The 14,660-nt window shown below is 45.8% G+C and overlaps 1 protein-coding gene across 3 annotated transcripts in view; it reads left to right on the forward strand.

Annotated features, from left to right (window-relative positions):
- IL16 (interleukin 16) overlaps window positions 1-14,660 on the forward strand; it is a 134,873-nt gene that overhangs the window by 101,357 nt on the left and 18,856 nt on the right. For all 3 annotated transcript variants that reach the window (XM_049905270.1, XM_049905271.1, XM_049905272.1), the window contains 4 exons: window positions 2,692-2,809; window positions 5,503-5,635; window positions 8,668-8,755; window positions 12,305-12,786. In XM_049905270.1, the coding sequence (XP_049761227.1) occupies window positions 2,692-2,809; window positions 5,503-5,635; window positions 8,668-8,755; window positions 12,305-12,786 (821 nt within the window). The remainder of the gene's footprint in view (window positions 1-2,691; window positions 2,810-5,502; window positions 5,636-8,667; window positions 8,756-12,304; window positions 12,787-14,660) is intronic.

Here is a 14,660-nt window from a genome sequence, read left to right on the forward strand (position 1 = left end):
ACATTCCCTGAGACTACATGGCCTCATATGTCTCTATGTGCCTCAGAGCCTGGCATGGTGCTTGGCATACATGCTTGGTGCATACAGGTCTGTGCTGCCTTGGGTCAACAGGTATATTCAGTGCGCAAAGTGAGTTAAGGCATGCAATACAGGGAGGACACAGCTTTCGTCTTCTCCCTGCTGGGCTCCGTGGGGTGGGGCTGGGGGGTGGACACAGCACTGGCCTTGAGTGGGATTTCCACTGATTACTGGCATCAGGAACACCTCAACCCGTTGCTGTTGAGTTGATTTCAACTCATGGCAACCCAATGTGTGTCAGAGTAGAACTGTGCTCCATAGGGTTTTCAATGCCTGATTTTCTGGATGTAGATTGCCAGGCCTTTCTTCTGAGGCACCTCTGGGTGAGCTTGAACTTCTAACCTTTTGGTCAGTGGCCAAGTGGGTTAACAGTTTGCACCACCCAGGGATTCCAGCAACATATTACAGAAGGTTTTTTGTTTGTTTTATGAACAACAGCTTCTTAGACTCTACTTCCAGAGACTGGATTCAACAGTTTTAGGGATGAGGCTCAGGGATCTACATTTGAAAGAGTATCCCCAGGCAATTCTGAGACCCACTAGGGTTAAGAACTTTTGCTCCAGAGTCAGGAAACCTGGGTTCTGTGAAGGGTTCTGATCTTTGTTGTTGGGCTCTGTCACAGCTAGAATTCTTCAGCCACACGATAGGGCTGCTTACAACTTCTCATAGCTTCCCTCATGGAACTGCTGGGAAGACCAGCACTGGAAGGTAAAACTGTATGTGAAAGTGCTTTGTGAATCATGAATTGCCAGAAAAACAAACAAACAAAATAAATAAAGGCCTTTCTCTTCTGTCTGAAAACTCCGTCTAGCTCTCTTGCTGGATGCTTCTCAGTTTTCAGAACTTCCAATGTTGGCCAGCCCCAGGCCCTGCACTTCAAAGACTCTGGGATACCCCATCAGCCCCATGGCCCTAACACTGCATACATGCTGCTACTTGCAAACTTTAACTTCTGCCCTGCCCTCTTCCCTGGGTTCCAGATTCCTCTGTCCAACTGCCTACTCCACAGGTCCATTTGGTTACTTCATGGGCATCTCAAGTGTAACTCTGGAAAACCCAAGCCCTTGGTCCCCCATCCCCTAACCCTGCTCCCCCACCAGCTTTCCTACTTGGATAAACTGTATCATCACTCATCCAGTCACTCAAGCCAAAAAATCCCTGAGTTATTTGATTTTCCCACATTTAATCCATCAGTAAGTCTAGCTACAAGATATGGAAACCCCGGTAGTGTAGTAGGTAAGTGCTACGGCTACTAACCAAAAGGTCAGCAGTTCAAATCCACCAAGTACTCCGAGATATGTTCCATGTATGCCCATCTCTCTCCATCTTCTTCCATAGTGAAGTCCAGGCCACCACTGTCTTGCTCAACAATAGCCTCTTAACTGTCTCCTTGAGTCCACTCTTTTAGTTTTTTCTCCCCAGAGCAGTTGGGTCACATATTTAAAAATAAAAATTAGATCATGTCACTTCCTTGTTCAAAACTCCTCCATGGCATCCCGTCTCAGTAGAGAATAACATCCTTTGACTGAGACTGCCTTGTTTACCAAGCCCTATTTAATCAGGCCCCTGCCTCCCTCTCCTGCATCAGCTCACACCGTTGTCCCTGTGACCGGCCATGTTCTGGCCTCACTGGCCTCCTGACTGGTCCTGTGCATCACCTCCGCTTATCCTTGCTCTCAGGACTTTGCATTATCTGTTTCCTGTTCTGGGAATGTCCTGCCCCCATCTCCACATCCCTGACTCCTTCTCACCATTCATATTTCAGGTTAAATTTGCCTCCTCTGAGGCAATCCCGTAATTGTCTAGAATATTCCCCGTAATACTTACTGCTTTCTGATACCTTCCTCTCCCTCCCTTCCTCCTCCTTTCCTTTTTTCTTACTTCTTTCCTTCCTTCCTTTTGTCTTTTGCACCCTCCCTCTCTCCTTCCTTCTCTTCCTTCCTTCCTTTCCCCACCTGACTTACTTAGGATTCCTGAGAGCAGAGACCTTGTCTGTCACTGTCGCTGGCTGAACCTCAGGCAGGGCCCTCCCTGAACCTCAGGCAGGGCCCTCCCTGCACACAATTAAAAAAAAAAAACAGTTGCCATGAGTCGATTCTGACTCATGGTGACCCCATGTGTATCAGAGCAGAACTGCGCTCCAGAGGGTTTTCAGTGGCTGATTTTTCCAAAGCAGATCACCAGGCCTTGCTTCTGAGGTACCTCTGGGTGGACTCAAACTTCTAATCCTTGGTTAGCAGCTGAACATGTTAACCGTTTGCACCACTCAGGGACCTGCTCACAGTAGACGGTCCATAAATACTGATGGAATATGTGCCGTAATAATTAGTGGACGGTTGACTGATCGGGAAACCCTGGTAGTATAGTGGTTAAGAGCTACAGCTGCTAACCAAAAGGCTGGCAGTTCAAATCCACTACGCGCCACTTGGAAACTCTATGGGGCATTTCTACTCTGTCGTATAGGGTCGCTATGATACGGAATCTACTTGGTGGCAATGAGTTTGGTTTGGTTTTCTTGGTGACTGATCCATGATGGTACTGAGGCACCTGGTAGACTAGTTGGTGCCTGGAGAGTTCAGTCACAAGTCCCCCCCACCCTATTGTGCCTTCCAGAGGCTGGCGTTGGCCTGGGGATCGGCCTGTGCAGTGTCCCCTACTTCCAGTGCATCTCGGGCATCTTTGTTCACACGCTGTCTCCTGGGTCTGTGGCGCATCTGGATGGACGGCTCCGGTAGGTCTTTGTTTCTGTTTTTGGAAAAACCCCGATTTATGGCGGAGGGAAGGATCACCTTAGAATGTCAGGAACTTGCTTTGAAGATGAGCTGTTCAGATGAGTGATACAGACAGGGCTCAGAGCCCTGTTCTCAAAGTGTGGTCCCTAGAACAGCAGCATCAGCACCACCTGGGAGCTTGTCAGAAAGGCGGACTCTCAGGCCCTGCCCCAGACATGCTGATTCGGAATCTGCATTCTAAGGAGGCGCCTGCATTCCAGCAAAGCGGTTCGTACACACATTACAGTTTAAGAAACCCTGTCTCAGGAAATACAAGTTCAAAACAGAAAACAAGAGGTAAACACATTTTAATTCAGATTTAGCTAATCTAGAATTTATAGTGACATAAACAGGAGCTTCAGTAAGGTTTACCTGTTGTCTTAGTCATCTAGTGCTGCTATAACAGAAATACCACAAGCGGATGGCTTTAACAAAGAGAAGTTTATTCTCTCACAGTCAAGTAGGCTACAAGTCCAAATTCAGAGCATCAGCTCCAGGGAAGGTTTTCTCTCTCTGTCGGCTCTGGAGGAAGGTCCTTGTGATGCGTCAGTCTTCCCTCGGTCTGGGAGCATCTCAGCGCAAGAACCTCATGTCCAAAGGGCATGCTGTGCTCCTAGCACTGCTTTTTGGTGGTATGAGGTCCCCAAATCTCTGCTTGTTTCCCTATCCTTTTATTTCTTAAGAGATAAAAGGTGGTGCGGGCCACACCCCAGGGAAACTTCCGTTACATTGGATCAGGGAGGTGTCCTGAGTAAGGGTGGTATTACAATCCCACGTTAATCCTCTCAACATAAAATTACAGTCACAAAATGGAGGACAACTGTACAGTCCTGGAAATCATGGCCTAACCAAGTTGATACACATATTTTTACCCAGTAAAAAACACAAATTTTTTTATTTTTGGGGGGGGGGCATAATTCAATCCATGACACCTGTGTATTCTATATGGGAAAATAAGCTGATTAAGTAAATTAGCAGTATAAGCCTAGTTTCACAGCGGGATAAACAACATATTTTCAGGCACTCCAGATACATTTCTTTACAAGTAACTTCTAAGGGGAGTACCAAACCCACTGCCGTCGAGTCGATTCCAACTCATAGTGACCCTATGAGTACAAATCTGAATTTTCTGTTCGATTGAAAATATTTCACAGGGATCTGGATTTATAACAACATTTCATCCCAGTTTAACTTATTATACTTTATATGTCTACATTCACATTTAGTACAGATAATATCTTCTCTCATTGGGTTTGAGTTCTGCTAAATCTGGAGAGTGTTGCCATGTGTCTAAGGTTTTCCTATAATTGCAATACACGCAAGGGCAAACCCTGCTTAGGATGGTGTCTTTATGGAACTTTTGAATTAGAGATGGGTTTGTTGCTGTCATCTGCAGGAGGGTGACAGCTAATTTACTGAGCCACTGTGCTATTATTCTGAACATAATTGCAGGGTCCGAGTGATCATGTTAGTTTTAAAGGCCCTCGGGCAGGGAATGCTTCCTCCTAGGCCTACAACTGGGTAGGAATTATTTTGGAAGTTTCTACACTCTTTGGAATTTGGTGCTATAGGACAGTGGTCATCAGTTACATCCATGAAGATGTGTACTTTCTTAGCAACAGTGAAGAAAGACTTGACTCAGCAGAAATGTAGAAGAAGAAGGTAGCAGTGAAAGGAACAGGGAAATAAAGATCAAGAGACCTGAGTTCTAATCCTGGTCGTGTCAATAACCAGTTAGGTCAGGGGTTGGCACATATGACTTTCTGGCTCACCACTTGTGCTTGTAAATAAAGCTTTATTGGAACATAGCCTTGCTATTTGTTTACATAGTGTTTGTGGCTGTTTTCATGCTACAATGGTAGAGTTGAGTAGTTGTGGTACAGACTGTATCACCCCCAGAGCCTAAATGTTTACTGTTTGGCCCATTATAGAAAATGTTTGCCAACTCCTGAGTTAGGCAATATCAGGGAGGTCATTTCACCCTTTGTACCTCAGTTTTCCTATCTATGAAACAAGGATTTTGCAAGCCTTCCATGTGTCAATTGAATCTTGCTTTTCTACTTCATTTTTTTTCTCTTCAGTTTGCTAATGCCTTCTTCCCTACTTTGCAACTAGAATGAAATCCATAGCCTTCTCTCCTTATTTCTTCCTGTGAGAACCTCAACTCTTTCCTGCCCAGTTATTCCTTCTTTACCTTTTAACATGTCCTATCCAATCCTTCCTCCCAATTGCTCTATATATGGGAACACTGAGGCCCAAAGAAAGGTAGGAAGTGATCGGTTAAAGGTTTTGTGACAATCATTCAGCTGAATACTATTTCTTGATTTCAGTTTCTCTCCCTGTTCAACACCCCTCAGTCTTAGTCAGACGTAGTTAAATGCGGAAGGGAGGAGGAAGGCTAAAAACAACTTTGCTTAATGTTGACCCACTTCTGGTTCTGAAATATCTCCACTTTGTGGGTCATGCAGTGAAGAATGCCTTCCTTTGGTCTGCTCTGTTCTGAGCTTCAGTCAGGTGCCTAGCGAGACCTATGGACTGATGTAATTTTTAGATCTCATCAAACAGCCCAGCCAGGAATGGGTTCCCGTGGAAGTGACAATTGAAATGCCACATTGATTAGCTTGCTGATGGCTTCCTAACGATGTGTTTGCAGGTGTGGTGATGAGATTGTGGAGATCAATGATTCCCCTGTGCACTGCATGACGCTCAACGAAGTCTATGAGATTCTGAGTCACTGCAGTCCTGGCCCCATCCCCATCATTGTTAGCCGACATCCAGACCCACAGGTAACACCCCGCTGGATCATCCTTTCCTTCCCATGGTGACTCTTTCAGTACTAAAATTGGAATGAGGAATGAATGAATGGCTAGGTTTAGGCCTGAATTTCCAAGTACCTGTTGCAAGTTTTGAAGCAGAGGTTCATTGACAAACTCCTAGACATTAGAGGCAATTACCATTTGCTTAGGGAAGCTTTTGTAGCTGGTTACAGCTGTAGAACAGGAAAATAGAGGCCTGGGGTCCCTGCTAGCAGATACAAGAGCATCATTCATCCAAACATCTTTTACAAATACCGGCTAAGTGAAGGTCTGGAGCTTGACACTGAGGATACAGAGATAAGAGAGTTCATAAGACACAGCCCTGCCCTCTAGAAGTTCATGGTCTCTAAGAGACTGACGTAATAGTTGCAAAGCCAAGTGATAAGTGCAATGGAAAGCCAGAGGCGGACACAGAATGGAGGGTTTATAAAGCAAGTTTTCTCCAGGCAAAGAATTTGAGGAAGGTTCCAGGCAGTGGGAACATGAAGTTCAAAGTTATGAAGTCATGAAGGGGACTGATGGAAGGAGAGTGGTCAGTTCTGTGTGACTGGGATGTAGGGTACTTGGCAAAAGTGATTAAGAACCAAGGTTGCAGAGGCATTGGGGTTACATGGTGAAGAGTTGTAAACAGGGTGCTAAATAGTTTGTATTTTATTGTGTGGGCAGTGAAGAGCTAGGGGAGACCTGTAGCCACAGATGCGACATGTTCAGATATTTTTTTTTCACTCTGACCACATTGTGGAAGACAGAATGGAGTGGTTGTAACCTGGAGGTTGTGAGAGAAGTTGGGAAGAGGAAGGAAAGAGATGATGATGATCTGAACTAAACAGCAGATGGGAGAAGAGGATAGAGAGGAAGGGGCAACACAAGACAACGCAAAGAGTATCTGTTAGCTGATTAGCTCTGGGTAACAGAGAGGGAGGAGCCTGGGTTGATTGGCGTATATGTAGACTGTAAGACTGAGTAATGGTAACACCACCACCAGAATAGAGAATAGAATAGTAAGAACAGGCTTGGGAGAGAAGAGAAGGGTCTCAGTGTGGGATACAATGAAACTGAGGTACCTCTGGGATCTTCAAGTGGAGATGTCCAGGAGGCAGTTAAATTTAGGGATGATAATGGCTGGTAAAAGAAATTCAGGTTGGAAGTAGACTTGGGAGTTGAAGCCATGAGTATAGGAGATATTCCATTTATTTAATCCTCGGTATGTGCCAGGCATGTTTGCCAAAGACGTGACATATACAGTCACATTCAGTGGTCGTACAACCCTGTGAAGTCAGTACAATTACTTCTTCCACAGATGAGAAAACTGAGACTTAGAAGGAACTTACCAATGGAAGAGCTAAAAAAAAAAAACTCTTGCCATCAGGTCAATTCTGACTCATAGTGACCCTATAGGACAAAGTAGAAAAGCTAGGATTCAGACCCATGTGTGTCCAATTCCAAATCCTGTGCTCTTGACTGACTCCCAGATTCCCAGAGAAGAGGACAGAGAATGGAATAGTGGGGAAGATCAACGTATACCTTGTGTAATGGAATTAAACCCAGTCCCATTCAATTATCCAGCATTAAAGATAAACACACTAGAGAAGAGTAGGCGTCCTCCTTAAGGTAAACAAATGATTAGCCTAAATCCCTGTGTAATAGAAGAAACAAAAGGAGTCTCAATTAGTTGAAAACCTTTTGCTGCTCTTGACTGACCCATTGCCATCAAGTTGATTTTGACTTGTAGCGACCTATAGGACAGAGTAGAGCCGTCCCATAGGGTTTCCAAGGCTGTAATTTTTACAGAAGCACATTGTCACATTTTTCTCCTGTTGAGCAGCTGGTGGGTTCAAACTGTTGACCTTTTGGTTAGCAGGTAAGTGCTCAACCACTGTGCCACCAGGGCTGGCTCTTAACTAGTATGGTGAAAAAGTATGGAGTAGGAGTCAGGAGCTGGGGCATATGCCTTAGTCCCTGACCTTGAGGAGTTTGCATTTTGATTGGGGAAATGGGATATACACAAGAGAGGCCATAGGAGGTGAGGGCCATGGAACAAAGGAGCTAGGTCGTAAAGGACAGGTAGGGTTTGGTGCAGCAGAAAAGAGTTGGCAAAGGCACTCAGGCAGGGGAGACCCAATGAACACAAGCAGTGCAGAGCAGAGAGGAGAGAGCCTAGGGCTTGGCATCAGACTGTCTGGCACATGTCTGGCTCTGCTACTCATCCTTGGCGACCTTGGACAATTCATCCAACCTCTGAGAGCCTCTGGTTCTTCAACTCTCATATGGGGAAAGTTTTTTATCTTACAGGACTTCTATTCATGCTAACTCTCATCTATTGAGAGTTTACCATGTGCCAGGATTTGTGCTCAGCACATTACATGATTTTTTTTTTAAGCCTTCAATCCTCATTGTGAAGTAGGTTCCATTATTAGTAGTATTTTACAGAAGAAGAAATTGAGGCTTAGAAGGTTAAGTAACTTGTCTAAGGGTACACAACTGACAAGTGGAGAAACTGGAACGTGAACACGAGTCTGTTTGACTCTAAAGTTCATACTCTTAGCTACTACTCTAAAGCGATTTATGACCTGTGAGTCACAACACAGACAGTGTAATGGTGATGGCTATGACATTGCTGTTGATGATGATGACGCGATGATAGTTTTGCCAAGAATGGAATAGCCCTCAGAGATAAACCATGAAGTGGTTAAGTTTGCCTAGAATTTTGCGGGTTTTTTTTTTTTTTTACTAGGGAGAAGGTTGAGGAGTTGAGGGGGTTCACCTTGGGTACCCCTTTGTAGATAGCCTTTGGGCTTATCTTGAAGATGCTGGGGAACCATGGATGCCTAGGGTAGTTTGGGAGTAGATTTTGTCAGCAATTTGTTGAATGTGTTGGAAAGGAAAAAACTAGAATTCAGGGGCCAAGCTTGGCTCTAAGCACAGTACTTAGAGCCTGACACAGGGCCGTAGTACTAGGAGTTTCCAGTCTTAGTTTGCGGAGGTGATGTGATGTTTTTTAGGTCTCTGAACAGCAACTCAAAGAAGCAGTGGCCCAGGCTGTGGAGAACATCAAGTTTGGAAAGGAGAGGCATCAGTGGAGTCTGGAAGGTAAGGAAAATGCTGAACTCTGACTTGAAATATCTTTGCCTTCTTGGAAAGCTTAGAGTTTAGCCATTAACTCACTTTTTATGCCAAGGATATATAACAGCATTCATCAAAGCATGGTATGTAAACAAGAGTTGAAATCCAGAAGCCCACCAGTCAAATTTGGCCCACATTTTTGCTTTGCTTGGGTGTACAGAATTTTACATACTTGAACTTAAATCATTTTAAGTGGGGCAGAAACTCCCCAGTTCTCTATAGGCCCCACTATTCCCTATTATCATCTACCAGGTTTCCATTCACACAAGACCCCTTGTAGGCATTTGACTTTGCCAGCCCTAGTATCTAATCAAGAACCCCTGGTGGCGCAATGGTTAAGCTCTTGGCTGCTAACCGAAAGGTTAGTGGATCGAACCCACCCAGCAGCAACGTGGGAGAAAGACCTGACGATCAGCTTCTGTAAAGATTACAGGCTAGAAAACCCTATAGGGTAGTTCTACTGTGTCATATGGGGTTGCGATGAGTTGAAATCAACTCCATGGCACCTAACAACAGTCTCTGATCGCAAAGCATTTAGAAATGATAATATCTTGTGATGTAACATGTAGCATTTATGGAGTTCTTATTATGTGTCAGACCCTGTGCTGAATTCTTTTCATGCATTATTTCACTGAATTGTTACATCAAATTTCTATGTACACCTTACAGGAAAAAGTGAGGCTCCAAGAGGTTGCCTTACCCAAAGTGACATCACTTAGTACGCAGAGGATCTGGGATGGAAGCTCAGGCAGGATGACTCCAGGATGACCCACTCTCACTACCTCAGTGCCCAGCCATTGAGCATTGGCTGGATCATTACTAGGACATCTGTATGATAGAAAAATGTGCAACCATTAGCAAGGGTATTGACAAGGAGGTTACACCATCTGGGGAGACGTTCAGAGAAAGGGGCAGAACACAACATTTTATTTCAACTATTTTCTACCCTTTTCACCTACCCAGCGTGCATATATTCAGGAAAAAGATGACAAAGAAACTTGCCAAAATTTTGACAGTGGTAATGTCTTGTTGATAGGACTACAGGCAGATTTTTACTTTGTCTTTCCTTTTTGTTGCTGAATTTTCTCTGATGAGGACGCATTATTTTATAACCAGGAAAAAGCAATAGGATTTGGATTAAGAGCTTGGCTGGCCTTGGCTCGCTCCTAAGGCAGGTGCTACTCTCATGGGGCTCCCCTGGCTGTCCCAGCCTCACCAGGTGAGCTGGAATTTGGACAAGAGGCTGGGCTTCAATCTGCTCCTATCCTATTGAGCTGTGATTCTAGGAAAGGGGCACCTTTGACAGTTTACCACCAGGGAGAGGGCTTCTCAAGAATAGGTAATGGTGCTAGTGCTGGAAAGGATGGGGAGGGGGCTGAAAACCAGTAAGAAGGGCTGGGTGGGGACGGGAAGAGAAAGAGGGATTATGGCTGAAAAGCAGCGATTTTTATGGCTTCACTTCACCCTTAAAAAACCCTTAGTGGGAGAGAAATAATCACTTCTTGGTACAAGGTTCAAAGAGCCTTCACAGATATTCTCTCTCTCTTTGACATTGACCCTCAAAATAAGCCCAGGGACATTGGAACTGTTATGCCCATTTTACAGTTAAGAAAAGGCGTGTTGGGGGAGAGGGAGGGAGGGTGGGAGAGGGTTTTTTACTGATTAGTTAGTAGATAAGAACTGCTTTAGGTGAAGGGAAGGACAATACTCAATACTTGGAAGGTCAGCTCAACTGGACTGAACCAAAAGCAAAGAAGTTTCCGGGATGAACTGAATGCTTCAAAGGTCAGTGGAGCAAGGGCGGGGGTTTGGGGACCGTGGTTTAAGGGGACTTCTAACTCAATTGGCAAAATAATTTTATTTTGAAAACATTCTGCATCCCACTTTGAAATGTGGCATCTGGGGTCTTAAATGCTAACAAGCGGCCATCTAAGATGCATCAATTGGTCTCAACCCACCTGGATCAAAGGAGAAAGAAAAACACCAAGGTCACACCATAACTATGAGCCCAAGAGACAGAAAGGGCCACATGAACCAGTGACTTACATCATCCTGAGACCAGAAGAACTAGTTGGTGCCCGGCCACAACCGATGACTGCCCTGACAGGGAGCACAACAGAGAACCCCTGAGGGAGCAGGAGATCAGTGGGATGCAGACCCCAAATTATCATAAAAAGACCATACTTAATGGTCTGACTGAGACTAGAGGAATCCCGGCAGTCAAGACCCCCAAACCTTCTGTTGGCCCAGGACAGGAACCATTCCCAAAACAACTCATCAGACATGGAAGGGACTGAACAGTGGGTAGGAGAGAGATGCTGATGAAGAGTGAGCTATTTGTATCAGGTGGACACTTGAGACTGTGTTGGCATCTCCTGTCTGGAGGGGGGATGGGAGGATAGAAAGAGTTGGAAGCTGGCAAAATTGTCACAAAAGGAGAGACTGGAAGGGCTGACTCATTAGGGGGAGAGCAAGTGGGAGTATGGAGTAAGGTGTACTTAAACTTATATGTGACAGTTTGACTTGATTTGTAAATGTTCACTTGAAGCTCAATAAAAGTTAAAAAAAAAAAAAAAAAGCTAGTAAGTGGCCATCTAAGATGCATCAATTGGTCCCAACCCACCTGGAGTAAAAGAGAATGAAGAACACCAAAGACACATGGAAAATATTACCCCAAGAGATAAGAGGGCCACAAAATCCAGAGACTCCATCAACCTGAGACCAGAAGAACTAGATGGTACCTGACTACCACCAGTGACCGCCCTGACAGGGAACACAACACAGGGTCCCTGATGGAGCAGGAGAAACATGTGGTGCAGGACTCAAATTCACATAAAGGCCAAACTTTATGGTTTGACTGAGACTAGAGGAACCCTCGAAGACATGGCCCCCCGACTCCCCGTTAACCCAGGACTAAAACCATTCTCGAAGCCAACTCTTTAAAGATTAGACTGGACTACAAAACAAATAAATAAACACTCATGAAAAAAAAAAAAGAAAAGGCGTGTTGTAATTTGGGTTCTCCAGGAAGCCAACTGTGACATGGAGTTTAGTGCACAGGATATTTATTAGAGAGTGTCCTTGGGATCACTGGGCAGAGGGAGGGGTAGAGCTGAAAGGCAGGGCCAACAGCTTCAGCCAACCCTTGAAGCTTTGGCACTCAAATGGCCCGTTAGAGTTGTTCTGAGTCGGGCAGAAATGGCTGGGCTTTTATGACCCCATCTCCATCAGTCATTGCATATAGGCTGCTCCCCACAGCTGGGTCAGCAAGCTCTTCCTTGATGGGCAATCTGGATGAAGCATCTCCATGCCCATCCGTGGAGTCTCAGAAAGGTCAAATGATTTCTCTAGACCTAGAGTCATACAGCTTATCAAGGACCAAATCCAGAGTGAGCTCAGGTGAGAAGCAGGCAGCTGGGTGCGCGGCGTACTGCCTGTGGCTGTCCTAAGCAAAGCGGGGGGTGTTTTTATCTTCCAAAGCTCAGCTGTAGAGACTCCCTTGTGCTTCATACGCAGGTGTCAAAAGGCTGGAGAGCAGCTGGCACGGGCGACCAACCTTAGAGAAAGAGCGGGAGAAGAACTCAGCACCCCCACAGCGCAGGGCTCAGAAGGTCATGGTCCGCTCCAGCAGTGACAGCAGCTACATGTCTGGGTCCCCAGGAGGGAGTCCCTGCAGCGGCGGTGGAGAGCAGCAGCCCCCTGACTTGGAAGTCAGCACTCAGAATACCAGCCTGCACCTTGGGCAGGAGACCCAGGTGCCGCCCTCGGCAGGGGCCAGATTGCCCCAGGAGAGCCCGCCCATCCCTGGGATCCAGGACCACCACCCACCACTGAGACTGAAGAAATCCTTTGAGATTTTAGTTAGAAAGCCCACATCCTCCAAGCCCAAGCCTCCACCCAGAAAATACTTTAAAAGTGACAGCGACCCCCAGAAGAGTTTGGAAGAGAGAGACAACTCTATATGCCCTTCTGGGCACAATTTGCCCACCTGTGACCAGGTAAGAGCATGTGTCAGGTGGGTGGAGTGGTCTCCTGAGCCAAGCACGGTTGTTCTTGAATATTCGCAGTGGTGTTAGGAGTGGCAGAACAGTTTCTTCTGCTCTGTGTTAAATTATCTGAGAGAAGAGTCTCAGCTCAAGCTCAGGGTGGAAAGAAGAAAGAAAGTTTTAAAGCTTAGCAGATCCAAAACTGAAGCCCCAGAGCTATTCATTGGTTTCTTTGTTCCCATCCACAATACTCTGGAATTTCAGGTCTTCAGGCTGCTAACTAAAAGGTCAGCAGTTTGAATCCACCAGCTGCTCCTTAGAAACCCTATGGGGCAGTTCTACTCTCTCCCATAGGGTTGCTATGAGTTGACACTGACTGGACGGCAATGGGTTCGGTTTGGTTTTTGGTTTGTCAGGGTTCACCATGATGGTGCACTTCCAGAGCTCCTGGGGGCCCATTCCATGAAGGGAAAGGGGTAGTACCCTTGGCACGTGTATCTTCAGGCCTCTGCTTCTTGGGAGAGTTTTGGCGTAAAACCAAAAAACCAAGCCCCTTGCCATCTAGTCAGTTCTAACTTGTGGTGACCCCATGTGTTGCAGAGTAGAACTGCTCCATAGGGTTTTCTTGGCTGTAATCTTTATGGAAACAGATTGCCAGGGATTTCTTGCGTGGTGTTTCTGGGTAGGTTTGAATTGTCAACCTTTAGGTTAGTAGTTGAGTGTTAATCATGTGTGCCACCCCGGCACCTAAAAGGGGACAAGAGCTGGCTATTCTCTTTCATAAGTGAGTAGACTGATATGATTGTGAGAAACGGGCTCTTATTTCTTTCCCAGTTTACTTTGCCTTCTCACTTTCTTAGCTGTGGTGCTTTGGGGAAAACCCAGTGTCTCTAAATCTCAGTTTCCTCATCTGTTAATTGGGGGTAGGTTGAGTGACTCTCACAGGGCTGTCGTGAGGATTAAATGTAACCACTTAGAGGTGCCTCACAGAACCTCAGGCACCCATAGTGTTAGTGTCTGTGTTTATTCCTCCATCACGCCCCTGAAAGAGCTCATTTTCTTCCTCAGCTGCCCAATACCATCTCCTTAGAGCAATGCAGACTGACGGCCAGGCAGTTGCCCCCTCTTGAGCAATTTTTATCCCTAGGCACAGTGCTAAGCATGTTATGTATATTGCCTCAGTTAATCCTTACAATAGCCTGAAAGTGAGGGTCCCAATTACACAAAGAGGGAACTGAGTTACTTGCTTGAGTTCTCATCGCCATTGAGTAGCAGAGGCAGAATTTAAACAGGCTGGTCTCAGATCAGCCTGGTTTAAATTCCCGTCCACAAGGCACTCCTTGGAAACTCTATGGGGCAGTTCTACTCTGTCCTTACAGGGTCACTGTGAGTCGGAATCGACTCCAGAGCAATCGGTTTGGGTTTTTTTTTTTTGTTGTTGTTGGTTTGTTTTGGTTTGAAATAGGAGCCTGGGTGGAGCAAGCAGTTTGCAATCCGTTGCTAACCTAAAGATTGCAGGCGCCAGAGAAGAAAGGCCTGGCAGTCTGCTTTAGTTAAGATATAGCCGAGAAAACCCTATGGAGCAGTTCTACTTTGTAATGAGTGGCATCGGCACAAGTCGGAATTGACTTGACAGCAAAGGGTTGAGTTTTTTGTTTGTTTGTTGGGTCTGTTAACCACTGTGCTAGGCTGCCTTTCACATCCTTACCCCAGCACCTGCTTCACTGGGCTGGTAGCTTTTGGAGCCTCTGGAAATTCCCTCTAACAACCAACTTCAGGAGGGGTAAGAAACCCCAGAGTGATGGTGCTGGGTGGCTGGGGGAGGGGGGTGTTGAGTGCAGAGGGGTGAAAGCGAAGTGGGAAGAGGAGGAAGCCAGGTTACTAAA

The sequence above is a fragment of the Elephas maximus genome, chromosome 13 (assembly GCF_024166365.1).
Source record: "Elephas maximus indicus isolate mEleMax1 chromosome 13, mEleMax1 primary haplotype, whole genome shotgun sequence".
NCBI lineage: Eukaryota > Metazoa > Chordata > Mammalia > Proboscidea > Elephantidae > Elephas > Elephas maximus.